General features: G+C 43.2%; 1 protein-coding gene across 2 annotated transcripts in view; it reads right to left on the reverse strand.

Moving 5' to 3' along the window:
* VIT (vitrin) overlaps positions 1 to 20,602 on the reverse strand; it is a 100,400-nt gene that overhangs the window by 63,040 nt on the left and 16,758 nt on the right. For both annotated transcript variants that reach the window (XM_081796916.1, XM_081796917.1), the window contains exons 2-3: positions 16,387 to 16,456; positions 7,846 to 7,917 (exon numbers count right to left, since the gene is read on the reverse strand). In XM_081796916.1, coding sequence (XP_081653042.1) covers positions 7,846 to 7,917; positions 16,387 to 16,444 — 130 coding nt within the window. In that variant the 5' untranslated portion in view covers positions 16,445 to 16,456. The remainder of the gene's footprint in view (positions 1 to 7,845; positions 7,918 to 16,386; positions 16,457 to 20,602) is intronic.

The raw sequence follows: 20,602 nt of genomic DNA on the forward strand, positions 1-20,602 counted from the left end.
TATATCAAGCAACAGTTGAGGGAAACATAAGACATATGATGGAAAATGTTTATAAAGACAGACCCAGTAAAGAGCACATGCCTCAACAGGTAACTCCAAGCCCAAGCATTAAGCACATCAAAAAGTCTGTGAAGTTTGGTCCTTCTGACCAGGCTTGAGACAATACCTTTATCCATATGCCATGGAAGGACAGTGAGGAAGGAGTGATTGGATAGCAGAGGTTCATCTATCTGTGGCAACACAGTTTTTGGGCAGCTGCAAAAGTTTGTGTCTCTAAAAATAACCTATTTCTAGTTCACTAAGGACTCTAATACACATTTTTTCACTTGATCTTTACAAAACCTTGAGAAGTATATTGTTTCTATATTTCAGAGAAGTGAGTTGACTTGCTCAAGCTCAGGTATCAAGTAAGTGGCAGAGGGAGGACCTGAACTCAGGCCCTCTGGCTCTAAAGCCAAGACTTTGCCACCTCCACCTGGTTGTTTCTTCCATAACTGAAGAGAAAGAGTTAAACTGCTCTTCCCTACTCTAATCCTACAGGACTTTTCTGAACTCAAAGATCACTGACAACCATCAGCAGGTGAATATTTCTTGCATAGAGGTTATGTGTATGTGTGCGCACACACGTGTGTGTATGTGTGTGTGTATGCATCTGTGCATTTATCCCATTGTTTTCCCGTTATTCCTGAGAATTGCCATGGTAGAGTTTACCAATTAAGAAATTGCACCTCTCGGGGCGCCTGGGTGGCTCAGTCGTTCAGCGTCTGCCTTCGACTCGGGTCATGATCCCAGGGTCCTGGGATCGAGTCCCACATCGGGCTCCCTGCCCGGCGGGAAGCCTGCTTCTCCCTCTCCCACTCCCTCTGCTTGTGTTCCCTCTCTAGCTGTCTCTCTCTCTCTCTCTGTCAAATAAATAAATAAAATCTTAAAAAAAAAAAAAAAAGAAATTGCACCTCTCTTCTCACCCCTAGAAGGAGGGTTAGAAAGTTAATCCTCTTCCTTTTTCATGGTCTGAGAAAGGGCACACACACCGATCTGTGCAGAGGATGCACTGGTGTTGACACCAGGTGTCTAAGAAGCTAGCACACACTGGGGATTACTTACAAGTTGCTGCAGCTAACAACATGCGAACCTACTCAAGAAGCTGCGTGCGTGTTCTACCCAAATCCAACAACCACCTCGAGCTGTATATCTCTTCATCAGTGTCCAATGCACTAAATAACCAAGTCCCAGAACAATTACCTCTTCATGGCCAAGGCAGTACTGCTGGGAATCATCAACCTTTCAAGGTTGATTGCAAAGATCTTTCCGTGCCTTACAAGGTATTAAGGTCAACTTATTGGAGAGAACTATGTGAATTAAAGGTTGTACATTTCACCGCAAGCTAAGACTATTTCAACAGACTCAAACGTAGTGGAAATATTTCAGAATGTAGCTTCACTGCCTGTGGAGAACACCCTGCTGTTGTTTATCTTGCTGATTGTTGTCTTCATCATGTAGATGGCTCTGAAGACTCTGAGGGTCCCCACCGTCTAATGAATGGCCAAGAACAAAGCTTCTCTGAATGGCCTTGCCTAGTCCTAACGCACGTCCCAGCTGCATCTCCCAGGACTTCCACCACGCTTAAACCAACCACCTCACTCACTATATCCTGACCTCACCTTCCACTTTTTCCCCAGGATATCTGGGCTTAGTCTACCTGGAAAGCCCTCCACCTATCTCTGTCTGTAAAATTCTACTTATAGTTCATGTCCTACCTCAAATGCTCCTTCGTGAAATCAGTATGAACCCTACTCATATATCCCTTGTTATTCTTATGTAATAATCACCACATTTTGCTTTATTTTATAGTGGATTTTTTTTGTTGTTTTTACTGTTCATTTGTCTGTCCATCCATTCAACATATACTCAATGAACACTAATTAGGTCTTCATGTATTTGGCATCGGGCTCCTTGCTCAGCGGAGAGTCTGCTTCTCCCTCTGCCTGCCACTCCCCCTGTTTGTGTGCGTGCTCTCTCTCTCTCTCTCTGGCAAATAAATAAATAAAATATTAAAAAAAAAGAATGGGTGATAAGTACAAAACAGAGGAAGTGCGGCACACACAGGAACCATCCAAACTAGTTTAGTGTGTGTTTGGCAAAGGGAATTGGGTCCAGGAAGTCTCACCTCGTCATAACTTTATTTTATCTGACACAAGATTGGGTGCTCAGTGAAGTCAGAGAGACTGCAGGCTGGAGAGCTGGTACCACGTTCTAAGGAGCTGATCGTCATGGCTCTCACCATGCGATGCCACCTCATCTGAACCCACTCTTCGCTGAAGCCATTGCTTCTGAGACTATTCTGGGGCTTCCTTCCATGTAGAAAAGCTACTGAGGAAATTTGATAACTTAAAAGCTTTTTTCTTTCTCTACAGGCACTGACGGGCAGGGATTGTTCGAGAGTTGTTGGCAGACATAGTTTAAGGGGAAACGTATGATGTGTTTATTACAGTGTGGGCTGAAATATTCATGAGTTGAAGAGTAGGCCCTTTCTGAACATGTAATCTACACATAAATGAAGTTAATCCTTAAAATTCATAAGGTATCGTGACTGCCTTCAGAGAAGAGTGTTACGAACACACCTAAACCCTTCAATCATTATTTGAGGCTTTCCACAATCCAGAAAAATGTAGCCACATTTTGGTCATTTGTTAGAAAATGCTTGAACAGGTTTGTGCTGACTAAATCTACCACTGACGTGCCTCTAAGGAAGGCCAGCTCCATGGCTTGGAAACATAACAGGGAAACGAGAACCTCGAAAAATCACCTCTAAACATAAACTTGGTGAAACTCTCATTTCATAGAGTATGGTGAACTTTACCATGGACCACACAGCAGGCTAATTTATTGAGACATTAACTTATGTTTATTTTCATTGTATTTTTTCCCTCATACTATTCTTTTTTAAGATTTTATTTATTTATTTGACAGAGAGAGAGGGAACACAAGCAGGGGGAGTGGGAGAGGGAGAAGCAGGCTCCCCGCTGAGCAGAGAGCCCGATATGGTGCTCAATCCCAGGACCCAGGGATCACGACCTGAGCCAAAGACAGCCACTTAAGTGACTGAGCCACCCAGGTGCCACTCCTTCATACTATTCTAAGAAGGTAGTCAGGCATTTGTCTTTAAACACCTCTGGAACTCAAGGTTGCAAGAGAGAGGGCAGAGTTGCCCAAAGAAAACTCTCCCTCAGGCATTGGGAATTAGCCTCTCCAAATTCCCCTTGTTTGAGGGCACTGGGCTTGGTTGGCCCAAAGAGTGATGGAGAGGAAATGATCTAAGACTGGGAAGGTGGGAGTGGGCAGGAAGGTCCCAGTAAGGGAAATGATCCTCTTCCCTAACAGCTGCCTTGGAGGAGCATCATCTTGGAGCAATACCTGGGGTGGTGTCCCTCAGGGTGAAGCCTTAGGCATGGGACTGCCCCATCTTTCCCAAGATGCCACCATTCAGAAAACAGTGGAGTGCCCAACTTCTACAGGTAACATGGGCTTGGACACTGAGCAGTGCAGGGGATCTCCCTGGATGTTGTTGACTGCACAAGGTTTCTAGGGGCTGGTTCGGGGAAGGAGGAAGCCCCTGTAATGATGGAATTTTAATTTCTCAGCCCCTGGAAACTGGCAGTTTGGAGTTCAACTTGATTTGATTTAGAAAATGAAGTGGTGATAAGCCAAGTATGGTGGAATAACATTGTGCCCAATACAACTGTGTATGGGAAAGCAAAATATCAGCTTGAAATGAATGGGCATGTGTAAGAAGGAAGGAAGAGATTTGTAAGAACTTTTCTTTCTTTCTTTTCTTTCTTTCTTCTTTTCTTTTCTTTCTTTCTTCTTTCTTTCTTTCTTTCCTTTCTTCTTTCTTTCTCTCTCTCTTTCTTTTTAAATCTTTGTTTTCCCTTTTGTAAACCCCCCCATGTAAGATTATTTTCTACATGTACTACCTTCTTGGTTCAAAGAGCCCCCAGTGAAGCTGAGTGATGTCCATGAGGGCCCCTGGGAGGGCCGTGGGCAGACCAAAGAATTGGAAAAAGGAAAAGGAGATAAGAAGAAACAGAAATAAAAAAAGAAGTATGGGGGAGAGAATGTGACAGTTGCCTAAAGCAAAGTGACCCTACTTGTACACCGAATAGACGCACTCATATGGCGTATGGCTTCTGGCCAGACCAAAGGAAGATACCCATGCTGGTTCCTCCTTTCCTGTTATTTGCACAGCTCTTCTACTCTATTTCCTATTCGGTCAGCCTGTGATCATCCCACACCCTCTCTGCCTCCAGGCAGCCCTGGCTGGCTTGGCAGAGGGACTGGGAACAGCCTCCGGGGTGGAACCTCACACAGACCTGCATTTCCAATCTGGCTCTGCCAGCTCATGGCACTGGGTCTTGGGCACTAGATCCTCAAGACTCAAGAGCCGTGCTGCATGCGTAGTAGGGGTCAGTGGCCACCGACCAGAACTCTCCGATCACTTTCTTCTTGTTACTTCACCTCCAGTCCTCTGGGTGGTGAGGACCGTCCGTCTTGCAGGAACACTGGTGCCAGTGGAGGGCTGGCTAGAGGAGAGGTCAGAGGGCACTGAAGGGTACCCGTGATTTTACAGTCGGATCTGGAAGCAACCCTGATCTGGGATAGCTCTCTGCTCCACGGGTTCTCGGATGTCAGCAGGCACTGGAGTTCCTGGAGGGCTTGCTAAGACACAGAGGGCTGGACCCCAGCCCCAGTGGGTCTGATTCCCGCAGTCCGGCTGTGGGGGTGGGGGTGGGGGCTTCGGGCAGAAGGTCGCAGGTGCTGCCGGTCTAGGAACTGAGGGGCACTGGCCCAGGCTGTTCTCACACCGGGGCCAGAGTGATTTGTTTAAAGCCTGGCTTTTATGATTTCCCTTCTCTGCTTAAAACCCTTTAGCAGCTCCCTGTAAGATGTACTCTGAGGTATCAGCTGTAAGAGTAAAACGGTGACGTTACCTCCAGAAGGAGCTCAGAGGCATCCAGGCATACGGGAGACAGGCACAATCATCTCTCAAGGAGATAAGAGATGTAATTGTTCTGTCCCCCACTTGGCTGGACCCCTTTGTGTGAGATGCCGCTCAGACATGGTAGACACTTTCACTGTACCTGTGTATGCGTATAAATCCCTGAGCTTTTTCTCACTGACAAATGGCGTTCTCTCTCCTCTCTCTTCATTTGTTGGCAGGGAGGGTTTTTTGGTTGGCAGGATGGTCTTATTTCCCTAGCACAACCTTAACCAGCTTACTCTTCTCTGAGAACCACCCTGCAGCCTGGGATGATGCAATGAGGTTCTCTCTCCCAGGAATGTGGACTCAGTACTGAGAGACACAGTGTGCACGGGGGCCGGGGGAGGGGGGAAGGGAGTGGGGGAGACGGAGGGACAGGGAGAGGAGAGGGGAGACAGTGAGGCAGACACGTAGAGAGAAGCAGAGGTACTGATTCTTGAGGGCTTGTCATCTGGGGTACAGTTCCACTGAGTTCTAGCTGCCAACCCGCCGCGAGCCGCTCCATGTCCTACAAAAATCCCTTTTGGATTTATGCTAACTGCAACCAACATAACCTGCACAGAGATATTCCGGTTGCCCTCATGAGGAAGTCCAGATTCCTGGACATGGTAACAAAGGTCTCCACGATCCCACACCTGCTTACCCCTCCATCTCTTATCTCAACACATTCACTTCCTACTCTAGATTTCAGTCATATTGGACTACTTTTTAGCTCCTTCCACTCTCCAGGCCTTGAGCATGCTGTTTTCTCTCTGCTTGTAACATTCTTTCCTCCTCATCTTTGCCTGGTCTATACCTATTTGGTCTTCACATATCAGTGTAGGTGTGTCGTTTCCTCCAGGAAGCCCTCCCAGATATACAGCTTCTTCTCCATGTTCCTGGAGTACCTTTAGCTGCCTGGTGACTTGTGTTTCTTTCTCCCTACATTTTGAGCTCTGCGAGGGCAAAGGCTGAGTCTCAATCGCTGTTGTATCTGGGAGTCTAGCATAGTGCCTGGTACTTGGTGGGCACCCAGTAAATACTCGTAAAATGAATGAATGGTGTGCCTCCTTGCCATCAGTCACCTACCCCAGTGGCAGATTGACAACACTAAAAAGAAAAAATGAAAATTGCTTTGGCTTCAAGCTATAGACTGTCAGTTGTTAATACTCCTGAGGTAAAGAATCAGATACTGCCATGGTTTGGGAATATCCTATTACCTTCATTGTATCTCCCCCCCACCCCCTTATTTAATGATTGTGCCAAGGTTTCTAATTAGAGAAAAGGCCTCATGCATTTATTGATTCAAATGTGCTGCATCACCAGGGAGATTTTGAGTATAAGGTTAGCATTTAGCATATCAGAAACTCAATCCATTTGAGATCTCTCAAAGAGGTTTGCCCTTGGGTCATTTAGCACAGCCTTTCATAGTCACTGAAAACCGTTGTCATGGTAATCATGGAACCTTTCATGATTTTTGTATATGAGTTAATGAAGATATTGGAAACAGCCCAAAGGAATTCATACTTGGGTGTGCATTTGTCTCCATATTAACCCAATCATTGTTTTGAACACACATCTGCCCCTGGGCTGATTCTCTTGGCTCTCGGTACTGACAGGAATAAATAAGCAATGGACTCCTTTTTAGTATTTTAGGCTTGGAGGCTGTGGCTGGCTGCCCTTTTGGTCTCATTTCAACAGGAAATCCCACATGGAGGGTTTAAAGGAACAGGAGGAAAAAAGAATGGTGTGTGAAGCAAATATCTTTCTTTTATTTTGGATTATTAATGTTGCTGATGTTCTTTTATGGTCCTTTATAAATATGCCTTAACTAAGCCTCCATCAAGTCTACAAATTTAGGTCCAGATATCTCAGTGTGTTTACAGCATTTGAATGTGAGCATTTCCTTCTATGTCCTGTCCTGCTAGTGATTTTCCAATATCTTCTTCCTTCTTTCCTGTAATACAACCCTTTACTTGTAGCTTAGGCATGTGGATGCTTGAAATCAATTTCCCATTCTCCCTTAATGCTGGCTAGTGGTATTTAAGGAGAAGTGGTATATTTGATTTCCTGGACTTATCTCTAAAGCGATGGGTATACATCCTTCTTCATCCCTTCCTACCGAATGGAACATGGACATGATGGATGGAGCTGGGGCACACATTTTGGACAATGAGTTGAGAGCCGTGTTGAGGAAAGCAGAATGACAAGGTAGAAGGAGTCTGGGTCCTTGAAGATTCTGAGGCTTCCATAAAAGCCCAGACTGACTATGTTTACAGGAGAGAGGAAGAAACTTCAGTCTTATTTAAGCAGTTGTTATTCTAGATTTCCTGTCATCTAATCTTAACTGATATACCATCCAAAAATGAAATTTATTTTTCCTCTATCCACTGATTAGGTGTGAAACCTTCTGGGCTTTGCTGTGAGATTTACCTTCTGATCCCAGAGCATGCTGGAAGGAGGGCAGATTTGTATTAGCGAGACTAAATTTTCTCGTATGGGGAATTGACATTTTCAATGGCAAGAAAATACCTACTCCAGCTTAGCCATAGAGACCCAGTGTTGCCTGGTCTTTGTACGTGCATTTTGAAATGTTCCAATATAATGGAACCACATATCTTTCACCTAAAATCAGCACTCCTATCTCAAATGCTTTTTGGAATGAAGTAGGTGATAAATAATAATCATTAACTAATCCGTCTGAATGCAAAGCAATTGAAGTAAGACAAAAAGTCCCCAAACCTTCCAAATTATCTGAAACAAGTACAACAGCCCTCTATATGGAAGGCACAAGCCTTAGGCTAATGAGGAATTGCAGTTTTCCTTACCGAGCTTGGGCCTTTTGATCTTCTTTATTTGAGTCATGTCTTTATTTGAGTGTATTCCAGTCGCCAGCAAAACTACATGGAGGAAATGAAAGAAAATCTAATCAATATCATTTTACCCAAACACTTTCTCTCTTCTGACCCTTATTGTTGCTTCCATCACATGTTAAAATAGTCTCATAGGTGGAACTAATGTTCCCTTAAATGAAGGTTGAGGAAATAAGATGAATAGTTTGTGTACTTATCTTGGTCCCTGCTGAAGGAGGCCTTCCAAAAACACCTCCTGGGCACCTGTCCTCTGTTCTGCTGCTTTGTATTTCACTACACCAAGTCTGCCCTCTCTAGTCTCCAAAGGAGGAAATGGGGGACCCGAGAAGTACACTCATTTGCTTGGTGCGAGAAATAAACGATGGAAGTAGGGTGAGCCCCAAGCGCTTCTTGGGCTCTTTCCTCTTCTCCACACTGGGGTTCCAAATGGCTAATTTTCAACTGGTCCGAGAGCCGCATGCGCATGCGTATGTGTGCGTGTGAGGGAGAGAAGGAAGGTAGAAGGGAGGGGCTATGGAAAAGCCCCAGGGGAGGGCTGTCTGGGAAAGGAAGAGGAGGGGAAAGTGGGCCGGGGAGAAGAGGGGGACTGGTCACAGGGTCTGAAGGGAGACCAGAGTGTCCCCTGGTGGTCCGCTGGAGCAGCACCAGCTTCTGTACCCCGTCAAGGTCAACTGCACGTAGCTGACCTTCCTCCTCAGAAACGGGAACAGAGCAGCTTTTGGAGACTGCTCTCTTGAGGAAGTATAACAACAGAGGAAGAACGGGGAACTCTTTATCCTTTTTAGTTCAAAGTCGCACTACCAGCTTGAGCCTTGTGTTTTTAAAAAATAACACTGACCAGTTTTTTCTTATTACCAGAATAGTACATGTTCCTCACAGAAGAATGTAAAAAACACTAGGAACAGTACAGAAAACATAGATGAACACAAAAGATATAATATTTTCATTTTTTCTATTTGGTCATGCTCACACTGTTTACAATGTTTTTTAACTTATTTCTACTTAAGGATATATACAAACATTTTGTCTTGTCATTAAATGTTCCTCTCGCAGTAATTTTGAGTGCCTGAAAGGATTGCAATGTATGGATGTACCATAATTTAGTCAACTTCTGACTTAATATAAATAGCTTCCTCTTTGTCCCGATCCTTTGTTATTTCCTTTATTTAAAAAAAAAAAAGATTTTTATTTACTTATTTGAGAGAGAGATAGCGACAGAGATAGCGAGAGAGAGTACAAGCAGGGAGGAGGGGGAGAAGCAGGCTCCCCACTGAGCAGGGAGGCCGACCTGGGGCTCGATCCCAGGACCCTGAGATCACGACCTGAGCCCCAGGCAGACGCCCAAGCGACTGAGCCGCCCAGGCACCCTTATTTCCTTTAAATAAATTTCCAAATAAGATTTCTTGTCTGGAATATATGCCCACTTAGAGTTTCGATATGTATTGTGAATATTTCTCATAGCACTTTTTTAGTAGTAACGTCTGAAAATGCTCACGTCTCTGTCCCGACGCTAATTCTACCTGTAGATGGAAAAGCAATGTTTTCCTTTCAAAAGGCTAGCCAATTCTCTATTTTTCCTTCCTCTCCAAGCATCCTTCTACCTCACCCACTGCTTAACTTGCCTCTATTTTAGCCACTTTTTTGAGAAACTCACTTTCTGGGTAGGGTTGGGACTCCAGAGGTAAACATGGAGCGATAGAGTAATCAAAATAGGCATTCTACTTCGTGGTGTGTGTGTGTGTGTGTGTGTGTGTGTGTGTGTTTATCACAACACAGATATTCAATTTAGGCATAAATGGAATTAGGAATTCTTTTTTTTTTTTAAGATTTTATTTATTTATTTGACAGAGAGAGAGAGATCACAAGTAGGCAGACAGGCAGGCAGAGGGAGAGGGAGAAGCAGGCTCCCCGCTGAGCACGGAGCCCGATGTGGGGCTCGATCCCTGGACCCCGGGATCATGACCTGAGCCAAAGGCAGACGCCCAACCATCTGAGCCACCCAGGCGTCCCGGAATTAGGAATTCTTGATTGGCAAATAACTTTGAAGGAAAATGCCACCAGGGTTTGTTAAGAAAATTGTTATTTATCTTGTGATTATCTAGCTAGTCTGCACCAATTGTGCAGCTCGTGAATTGCCCCCAGTTTTGACCAGTAGCATGAGCTGAGGCTGGACAGCTGACATACCATGTCTTGCAAGAACAGACACATGAAAGAGAACTGAGTAGGAACCACAAGTCGAGCCAAGCGGAATGAAGGCAGACATTTTTTAGGTGTTATTTACTTCTGGGGTTTGGGTGGGTGTGTGTCCTGGAGGTCTAATTTTTATAGTAGTCTCTGTGTCATTTAACTCTGTGTGAAGACACGTCTTCGTTTTATACACAAAAACAACGAATCCTAGAATATTTTAAAGAACAAATACTAAATAAATATGTAGAAGAAAATTAAGCAAGTTAACTAGAAAGGGTAATTGAAATAGTCATAAACTTGGGTATCAATTCTTCTGGAAAATCAAATACTGTCCTTCTGGGCCTCTGCCTGTGGCAAGTGGTTTATAAGTCTCCATATCATTAGGACTATAAATATTTCAGTAAGACCACCCCATCACTCGCATTTGCTTACCCACGACCCTGCAGGCTGCAAACACGCATAGCTGGGCTCAGTTTTACCGCAGTGGTTAATAAAGTCATTATTTTCAGTGGTACACAGAGGCCCTTTCCTAGGCTTAGACGCTTGTTCATTAAAACTCCCCAGAAACCACTCCTCAAGGGGAGGGCTGGTCAATAGGCTGAAAATGTGCTTGTGCCCCGGAGTCTTCATTTCTCATCTGTAAGGCTTCTCTTGCTACGCTGAGGTATGAACTGAGTGTTGAATTCGGGAAAGGGAAAAATCAGTCTTGTGTCGCTTTTCTTAGGAAGCCAGGCAGAGCACGGGGATGGATGACTGATACTCACTTCCAAGTACAAAGTGGACCACAGGTCTGAAAGCCATTCCCTTCTGCGGGAGTTGCTAGTTATCAGGCTACTAGGCCATTAGTGTCTAGAAGCCTTGAGGAAATTAAGTCTAGAGTCCAAAGTTCCAAGGCAATCATGGTTTATGAAATTTGCAGCAATACTTCTCAGCTGTTAAAAATTCGGTGTTCTAGTTTTGAATAACATTGACTGAAGTTCTCACCCTTTGACAGCGGTGCTTGAAATTTCAACACAAACTGAATGTTGAAATTACTTTTTCAAATAAAAGATTTCCTCCCACTTCTCACTCTCTTCCTCTCTAGAGTAGCCATCCGTACAGTTCAGGTGGCTGAGGCATAATTGTTTTAAAATTCAATTGAAATAAATTATCGTCCATATAGCTTATAGATAGAGAAATGCAAATGAATTAGCTTAAAACAATGTTCAGTCTCATTAATGGTAAAAAACGCAAGCTAAAGCCAAACAACGGGATAGTTTCCCATATCATGTCAGTAAATACTGAACACAAGATTATACTTAATCCTGGCATGGGTTTGAGATTAGGGCACTTAGGTACACTGCTGGTGAAGCTAAGCAGGTGGAGTCATTCTGGAAAGCTATTTGGTAATATATTTCAATAGCTTTAAAAATAGTTACATTCTTTGTCCTAGAAATTATACCCCTAGGAATATATCCCAAGTTATAATTAGAGATATGCCAAAAATTTCTGTAAAAAATGTTCACTGTAGCATTATTTATAATGGCAATCTGGAAATAATGAAATGTTGGAAATGTCCCAACAGTAGGGGTATTCTGAGCATTTATTACAAATGATGTGTTAAAGAATACTAGATGAACTGGCAAATGCTCAGCTCTAACCTGAAGGATGATTCTGACAAAATCAGAATATATGCAGAGAGAAATAAGTAGAACAAACATACCAAATGGTAATAATGATGGCATTGTCATTTCTATTTTATATTTGTGTATTTTTCCCATTTTATAGTATATTCCATATATAAATCTCATATTTTATAGAGAATATGTTTCTTTTACAATTAAAGAAGACAAGATAAATTGTTTTTTAATTGGGTCATATTGAAATCCCATAGACTTATGACAATGAAAAGTGCATACCGAAATCATCAGTATGGTTAATGGGCACTCGTATCCCAGTCTTCCGGCCAGTAATGAATTTTAATCAGAATTCACTTACTTTCAAGAAAGACATGAAGTGCCAGGACATCTAATCAATGACTGAATCAAGAAGTACTTACTGAAAATTTATTATGTGTCTACAACTTTTATAGAAATGCCTCTGTGTAGCCCATAAACTCCAGGGCCCCTCAAGATACCAACTCTAGTGGTGTTGACGAAGACTCTCTCCTTGACCAAACTTTAATGGGGCTCCTCCAAGCCCTCTTCCCAACTGGCCTTTGACCTTGGGCTTCAGTCTTCCTCCTTGTTGGTCTTGCATCACCCGGTTTTAGCAAGAATCCTGTTTAGAGAGAATCCCTACCCTTGATATCTGATCACCGTGGTCTGCCTTTAGCAAGAATCCCCCACCCTTGATGTCTTCTCTCAGTCATTTCCATCCACTGACCCCTGCAACCTGCTGCTCGGATACAAATCTCCGTGTTCCTTGTTGTATTTGGAATTGTGCCCAGTTCTATAGTGAGATCCCCTCTATTGCAGTAGTTCCTGATTAAAATCTGTTTTTACCACTTTAAACACTCTCCAGCTCTGGTTCTCTTTAAGTGTCCACAGTGCCTTCCTGAAAACTGAATTACAAAGCTGATCATTTTAAAGCAGTTCAAATTCCCCCCATGCTTTAATTTGGTATTATGTACTCAATGAAACATCTAGTATCATATAAATCAGAGCTTCATAGCAAAGACAGGACAACTCATTCTCTACAATCGTATAAATCATAAAATTATGCTTCAAATCACAGAATACTAAAGCTGGGAGGAGCTTTGGAGGTTATCCTTTTATTTTATAAAAAGGACACAAAGGTCAAGGTTACCACCTTGATTAAAGCTGCAGTTCTTCAGGGGAAGAAGCTGGAACCAGACTGCAAGTTTGCTGGCTCCTGTCTTAGCCTGTTTATTCATTCCACTTGCTTCCCGTAAGCGCAGCTGTTGATTACACATGGTGCTCCAAAGACAGCATAAAACTCTGCTGTTTCTTAAATTCAAGGATGTCTAAAACAAACATGCTAGCTCTGATATATATTAAACACTTAATTGACATTAATTTAGAGGGTTTTGGGGGGATCATTGGACAGTACTGTGTGATATTTGATTCATAGTAAATACATATTTTGGTCTTTTGGCTAAGTTTCTAGGTCATAGCTCCCCAAACTCTTGAAATTTCCTGAATGATAAGAGCAATAGGGGCATCTTTTGTTATAATATTTTGTTTCTTGTCCTCCATTCCTGAAATCAGATCCATAAAGGTGAAATAGATGTCTTGCTATTCATAACAAGCCCCTTTCAATCACAATTGAGTTTATGTTAATGAGATAACTTTGGGGAATCCCTAAAGATGAGAGAGCTGGTTGCCAGGGGAACCAACCTCAAATAGAGGGTTTTGGTCCCACTCTCTGATTTCTGGGCAGGGGAGAGGGGCTGGAGGTTGAATCAATCACCAAAGGCCAATGAGTTAATCAAGCATGCCCATGTACTGAAGCTTCCATAAAAAACCCAAAAGGATAGGGTTCAAAGAGCTTCCATGTTGATGAATCAGAATGCTTCTATATGCTACTCTGCTGGATCCCAAACTGCAGAGGGACAGAAGCTCCTTTGTTTGGGACCTCACCCCATATATCTCTTCATCTGGCAGTTGGTTTGTATTCTTGAATATTCTTTGTCATACACTGGCAATCTATAGTCGTGAGTAAACTGGTTTCCTGAGTTCTGTGAGGCACTCTAGCAAAGTCATCAAACCCAGAGAGGGGATCATGGGAACCTCTGATTTCTGGCCAGTCAGTCAGAAGCACAGTGACAACCTGGACTTTCTGTTGGCATCTGAAGTGGGGGGTGTGTGTGGCAGTCTTGTGGGACTGAGCCTTTAGCCAGTGGAATTTGATGCTGTTTCCAGGTAGACAGTGTCAGAATTGAGTTGAATTGTAGGACACCCAGCTGGTGTTGAGGAATCGCTTGGTGCGGAGCAAAAACCCACACATAGGAATTAGGTGCAGAGTTAGACTCTGATACCTTACAAATCTAGCATCCCTGAGAATAATTTATTTCACAATATTTCTTGAGTACCTATGAGATGTGCTTAGCACTGAAAATGCAGCAATGGGCAGGACACAGCTCCTGCCCTCAATGAGTTCACAGCTTTGGGGGAGCCAGCCTAGTGGCAAGGTGAACACCATGCAGCTATGATGAGAATCAATACAGGGCACCATGGAAGCCCTTAGGAAGATGGCTTGATCAAATGGGGGGCGGAGGGAAGCTTCCTGAGAACCAGTAGGGCTTGTGGGGGTGTGGGAGCGAGAGGAAGAACATTCCAGGCAAGGGACCCAGCATGGTCAAAGGCCTAGAGGGGAGAAATGATGTGAGCCCCGGGGGACTAACAAGGTCAGTATTTTTCAGGTCCTTGGAAACCAGAGAGGGCTCTGTGGGGAGTGAGGAGACCAGAAGACAGCAAGGGCTATATCAGGAAGGCCTCCCCAGCAAGCAAGGCACTTTTAGAGATGTGGACTCCATCCCAAAGACAAAGGGGAAAACGGAGGAGTTTAAATCAAGAGTGGTGGTCAGACGTGGTCTTTAGAGAGATTAATTGGGGTGTGGAGGAGAAGGAGTTAGAGGGGTCAGGATTTGGGTCAGGGAGGCTGTCCCAGTACTGAGGAGAGTGACAGGGGAATGGCCATGGGATGGAGACAAGCAGATGAGTAAGAGAGATGCTGGGGAGGTAGACATGTGAGGACACAGAGAGGGGATTGTGTGACAGGAGTCTCCTTTGCCTGCTTTGATTTCTCGCCTTCTGAATGAGCAGCCCTGAGGGGAGAGAGTTCTGCAGAAAGGCAGGCTGTGAGAGGCCGGGGACAAGGAAGGACAGTCAAGTCTCCATTCTTGGTTCTGTGATATGGGGGACACGCAGAGTATGAAATGGGCCTCAGGGTTTGCTTGCTTTGTGTGTTTTATAGGAGCTAAACCCTTCCTATTTCTGACTCCCCTCCTGCCCTATGTAAGAAACGCACTAACCAATGGGGGAGTGTGAGAGGTGGTAGCCTCTCAAAGGACAAGGTGGGAATGAAGGAGCCTGAGCTCCAAGGTGACTATTCATTAGCAGGTTGGTGGGCAGTCTGGACCAGAACCCATATGGTCCCTCCGACTCCCTGTCTAGTCTCCTTCCACTGTGTGAGCGCCCTCTTGCCTTCCCAGTGTCACCTCTTTCTCTTTCGTTCCCCAACTCTGCTGTGTAGACCCCCTCCACACAGACCTGGAACATTCTGACTATATTATGGGTTGAATTTTGTCCCTTCTAAATTCATATGTTGAAGTCCCAGCCCCCAAAACCGAATGTGACCTCATTTTGAAATAGATGTAATTATTTAAGTTCTGATGAGGTCGTACTACAGTAGGTTGGGCCCCTAATCCACTACGACTAGTGTTACAAGAAGGGGAAATTTGGACACACACAGATACCCAACCCCACCGAGGAAGAACACCATGTGAAGATGCAGGCAGAGATTGGGGTGATGCCAAGATGTGCCAAAGATGGCCGGCAAACGTCCAGAAGCTGGGAGAGAGGCATGGAGCAGAGTCTCCATCACTGCCCTCTGAAGAAACCAACTCTGCAGACACTTTGGTTTTGGACTTCTAGCTTTTCGGACTGTGAGCGAATATAACTGTGCTGTTTCAAGCCACCCAGTTTGTAGTATTTTGTTGTGGCGCCCTAGCAAACAAATAGACCGCCCAAAAGGTCTTTGCACCCTTCCCTGGTGATAGTATCACAGGGATCCACAGGGTCGCTCCATCCGGCACGGCCAGGGCACAGTGGGGTCAAGATTAATAGAAGATTACCCTTGGGCTTAATGCTAAACCCATCAATCCTTTTCTCTCTTCCGGTTGAGGTGCTGCTCTTCGAGAGCCTACCCGAAATTGTGTTCTCCGCTGATCATGGACGTGGTTTTCATCTCTAAATCATGAGTCACCAATGGTACATATAAGGCCATGTCAGCGATAAGAATTTTTTGTTTTTGAGGAATAAGAAACAAGATTTCTAACTTCAGAATCTGTAAATATGCTCCATCTGAAACATTTGCTAGTTGCTGAAGAAGGCAAGATATGTGTGTAATATGTACACACATGTGATACGTAATTTTGCTTTATACAAAAATATATACACATGTACATCCTGAATTTGATTTACACTTAACATTCTCACTTAAACATCTCTCTAAAATGTTTATCATAAAAAGATACACTGTACTGTTTATATGCTCTGTCTTGGTTTAAACCTTTTCTTGGCAAGATTCTTTGGACCTTAGGAAAATGTTAAAAGCGTATCCAGATACACATATAGAAGTACTTACCAAGGAACATTTCAATAACAGATGCCTTCATAGTGAGGACAACAATTCCCATAAACATCAAAATGGCACCCTAGAGAGGAAGAAACAATAACACCATCACATTTCAGCCAAGAGTTCTGAGTTGGACGCTTAGAGTATGGGGAGGGGCCCCTTCATTTTGCATTGCTCCCTGGGGTCTCCGGATTCCAAGCTGCAGCTTTCTCCAAGGAGCCCACAGAGATGGCAGTGGCCAGCCTCACTGATACCCAGAGAGTCCATCCTCAGGTAGAAATCCCACTGTAGCCACCAGCCCCCATTCTTCAGAGATTTGGTCTTTCCTTAGAACTGAAAAAGAAATGACTCCATAATTTCGGGAATAGGTTCAACCAGTCTTCAAATTAGGACAAAAGCTACACTTATGGTATTGAGAGAATATTTTTAGATTACAAATAAATGATGCATTCACCATTCATGCAACAAATATTTATTGAACTCCCATTATATGGCTAGGTATTGTTAGGGAGGAGGTGATAAAAATTGAGCAAAGAAATAGTTCTTGCTCTTAAAAGATCTACAGTTTACTAGAAGTGGGTAAACATACATAGACACAAATAACCTTAACATTAGAAAGTGTGCAGGCTCCATAAGGGAGTATAAGGGGAGTTTATAGACCAGAGGTTCTCAAACTTTGATGCATATTAGTATCATCTGGGAGTTTTAAAAGACCCTGATGCCCAAGCTGCACCTCAGACCAGTTGAATCAGAATCTCTTAAGGTGGGGTCTAGGCGTTAAGTTTTTTAAAAGCTCCGTAGGTAATTCCAATGTGCTGACAAGTTTGAGGACCAGTGGTTTAGAGCAAGACTTCCTAAATCTTACATGCATAGGAGTCACCTGGGGATCTTGTTAAAATGCAGATTCTAATCCCAGTAGGTCTGGGATAGTGCCAGAGATTCCCCAAGAAGCCAGGAAATTTTAGAGGAAGGAGAGATTATGTCAGCCATGGGAAAAAGAGAAAGTCTCCTAGAGGTGATAGCAATTGGGTCATTTTGAAAGACAAACAGTTTGGACACACAGAAATAGGGAGAAGTGGCCCCAAGCGGGAGGAACAGCACTGACAGGAGCTCAGAGGTTGGGAAGCAGAGTGGATATGAAGATGCTGTTGATCTATACGGGGTTTCCTCCTTCTCTTGAGGCTGTGAGGAAACCCTAAAAGGTTTGGTCATACTACCGTTACCCATTACATAGAGCATATACTATGTACTCTATATAGTCTTGAATCTTTACAATAAGCCAGTGTGGTAGATTTTATGATCCCTTCAGGAAACTAAGGCTAACATAAGTTTCTGGTCACACCCGTGGTGACCAGGCAGTCAGTAGGACCAGATTGGGGGCAGGAGTAGTGGGAAGGATCTGCCCTGGGCACGGGCAATAAGGAAGAACCTTGTCTAGAGAATGTAAAGCTTAAGGTTGGTATGCTTTTCATTTTCTTTATAAGCTAGCAATTCCAAGCAATGCCAATGATAACGCACCCCCACCCTCTGGGGTGGATGGCTCCTGTTACATCCTCTTTGCCTAGTGCCACCGCTGTGTGGCCTAAATCTGGCATTCACACCCTGCATGCCACTATGCCCCATGGTATGCTGCTAAATCTGCTCTCGGGGGGAAAAAAAAGCCCCAACTTGTAGCATTTGTTGATTTCTGTGTGTAAATCTTCCATGGCTGATTTTGAAGCCACCAAAGTAGAGAATTGAATACACAATCTGGTACTAGCTAGGTCCAGTGCAAGCTTATATCCAATATTTAGATTCAGGACTGTGCAGATTTTATTAATAAAAAGCAATGATCAAATTATGGTCAAGGTAGTAATACAAGTACCTGATACAATTAACTTAAATAAAACTGTTTAGTATATGAAAGATTTTATTACAAACAATTAAATTAGGCAGCAAGAGTAACCTCAAACAGAACTGATGATTTTGTTAATTTCCAGCAACAATTGCAATGTGTTAAATTTGCTAATAAAGGTAATTGACTACTGGTTACATAATAGGCAGGTAACAGTTTTTAGTTTCAAAATAGAAATAAAATCATGTGTACAATCTATTTGCAATTTGATGCTTAAGTAGCTGGGTTATGTTTTAGAAATAGGGTGATAACAAGTAATATTTTGTTTGTCTTTTACTATTTTGAGAAGCTCCAGAACAACTTACGTGTTTTCAGGCTTACACACAGTTATACAACCAGCCTCCTAACAAGGCATCTCCCTCTCCCTCTGACTCCACGATCCACACAACAGCCAGCATGACCCGGTTCAAAGTACATCAGTTCACAGCATTCCTCAGATCAAAACTCTAAAGTGCTTCCCACCTTACTCAGAATCAAAGCCAAAGTCTTGACAAGTGGCTTATGACCCTATGTGGCCCCCTGACCTCATTTCTCCCTCACTTATTAAGGTCTGGGCACACTGGCCTCCTGGCTGTTTCTAGAACACACATCTCATGGTCTCTGCACTTACTGTTTCCTTTACCTGGATGCCCTTTCTGCAGATGAGAACATGATTTATTCCCTGATTTCTTTCAAGTCTTTGCTTCAATGTTATCTTCTCTTGAGACATCTCCTTATCACCTAGCTTAATTTTATAATCCATCTCCCACCTACCACCAACTGGTACACCCTATTTTTTCTACTATTTTTTTTATGTTACTATTGCCACTGACATACTTTATAGTTTACTTATTTATTGTTTGTGTTCTCCACTAGAATGCAAGCTCCATGAGGGCAGGGATTTGTACTTGATATTTTATGTGCTCAATAAATACACATTGAATCAATGAGTGAGTAGCAAAGGCTCTCTCCTTTCCCTAGGAAATAAAAAGAAGAAACAAAACAAAGATAATCTTATGAATACACTAAAAACTAGTGAATTGCACACTTCCAATTTATGGCATGTGATTTATCTCTCAATAAGCATTATCGATCGTCAACAAGCAGAGGGAAAATGGATTGCAGAGAGAAATGCTTGCACATCTGTCTTACAACTTTAGGAGACATGAGGGATCTGATCTTTCCACACTGGGATGGGTGGATAAAAACAAACAGGATTCCAGGGAACACTCTAACCTTGGAGGAGTTTTCACCCAAATGGTGACTCGCTCGTGATGGAACGAGACCAGAATCACTCTGATCTCTTAGAATCAGAATGTTTTCAGACCTCTTTCTCACCACTTCAATTTCTCTCCTTGTTTGGTCTAGTTACTCATAATGCTTAAAACATAAAGGTGCCTTTTGAAATGTGTGTAAAAAAAATTCAAACCCTCTCTTAACCGTTGCTGAGGTTGGGATGAGGATGGCCACCAACACCATTAAGCAGTTCCTGCAGACTGTCTGCGCCACAAATCTATGCACAGGAATGCTGGAGCCCAACAACTCCACGTGCTCACCGGGGTTCAAAGAGAAACAACTGGAGTTTCCAAAAGCATGTGTTCCTGATCTGTGAATTTATGGATTCTGCTGTGAACTGTAATATAGAGTCCTGAATATGAAGTTCTGATGAGGCAAATGAAGCTTGATGGTGAGATAAAAATCCATACCAATGTAGTAGAGTAGCCAGCCAATTTAATTCAATCTCTTGTTGCCCGGAGTTAGAAAAGAGCAAGTTGGTAATAAATAATAACATCACCTTATATTTATATGGTTCTTCAGGGTTTTTTTCCTCCCATTTTTTTATTGGGATAAAATACACAAATGTAAAATGTACTATCTAAACCATTTTTTAAGAGTACAGTTCAACAGGATTAAATACACTCATAATGTGCCATCATCAGCACTATCCATTTCCAGAATACTTTTTGTCTTGTAAAACTGAAATTCCACGCACGTTAAATAAAAACTCCTCATTTCCCCCATCTCCCAAACTCCCATTTCCCCCAACTCCCAAATGCACCACCAGGCTGCATTCTACCTCTAAGTACTTCATTTAAGTGGAATCATACACCTTTTGGCTTTTTGTGACTGGCCCATGTCAAATAGTATAATGTTTTCAGGGCTCATCCATGTTGTAGCATATGTCAGAATTTCTTTCTTTTTAAGGCTGAGTAATATTGCATTTCATGTATAAGCCAGAGTTTACTTATCTGTTCATCCGCTAATGAACTCTTGGTTTGCGTCTACATTTTAGTTATTGTGAAAAATGCCGCTATGAACATGGATGTACAAATCTCTCTTTGAGACCCTGCT

Source organism: Leptonychotes weddellii, chromosome 10 (genome assembly GCF_054177405.1).
Source record: "Leptonychotes weddellii isolate Sample4059 chromosome 10, ASM5417740v2, whole genome shotgun sequence".
Taxonomy (NCBI): domain Eukaryota; kingdom Metazoa; phylum Chordata; class Mammalia; order Carnivora; family Phocidae; genus Leptonychotes; species Leptonychotes weddellii.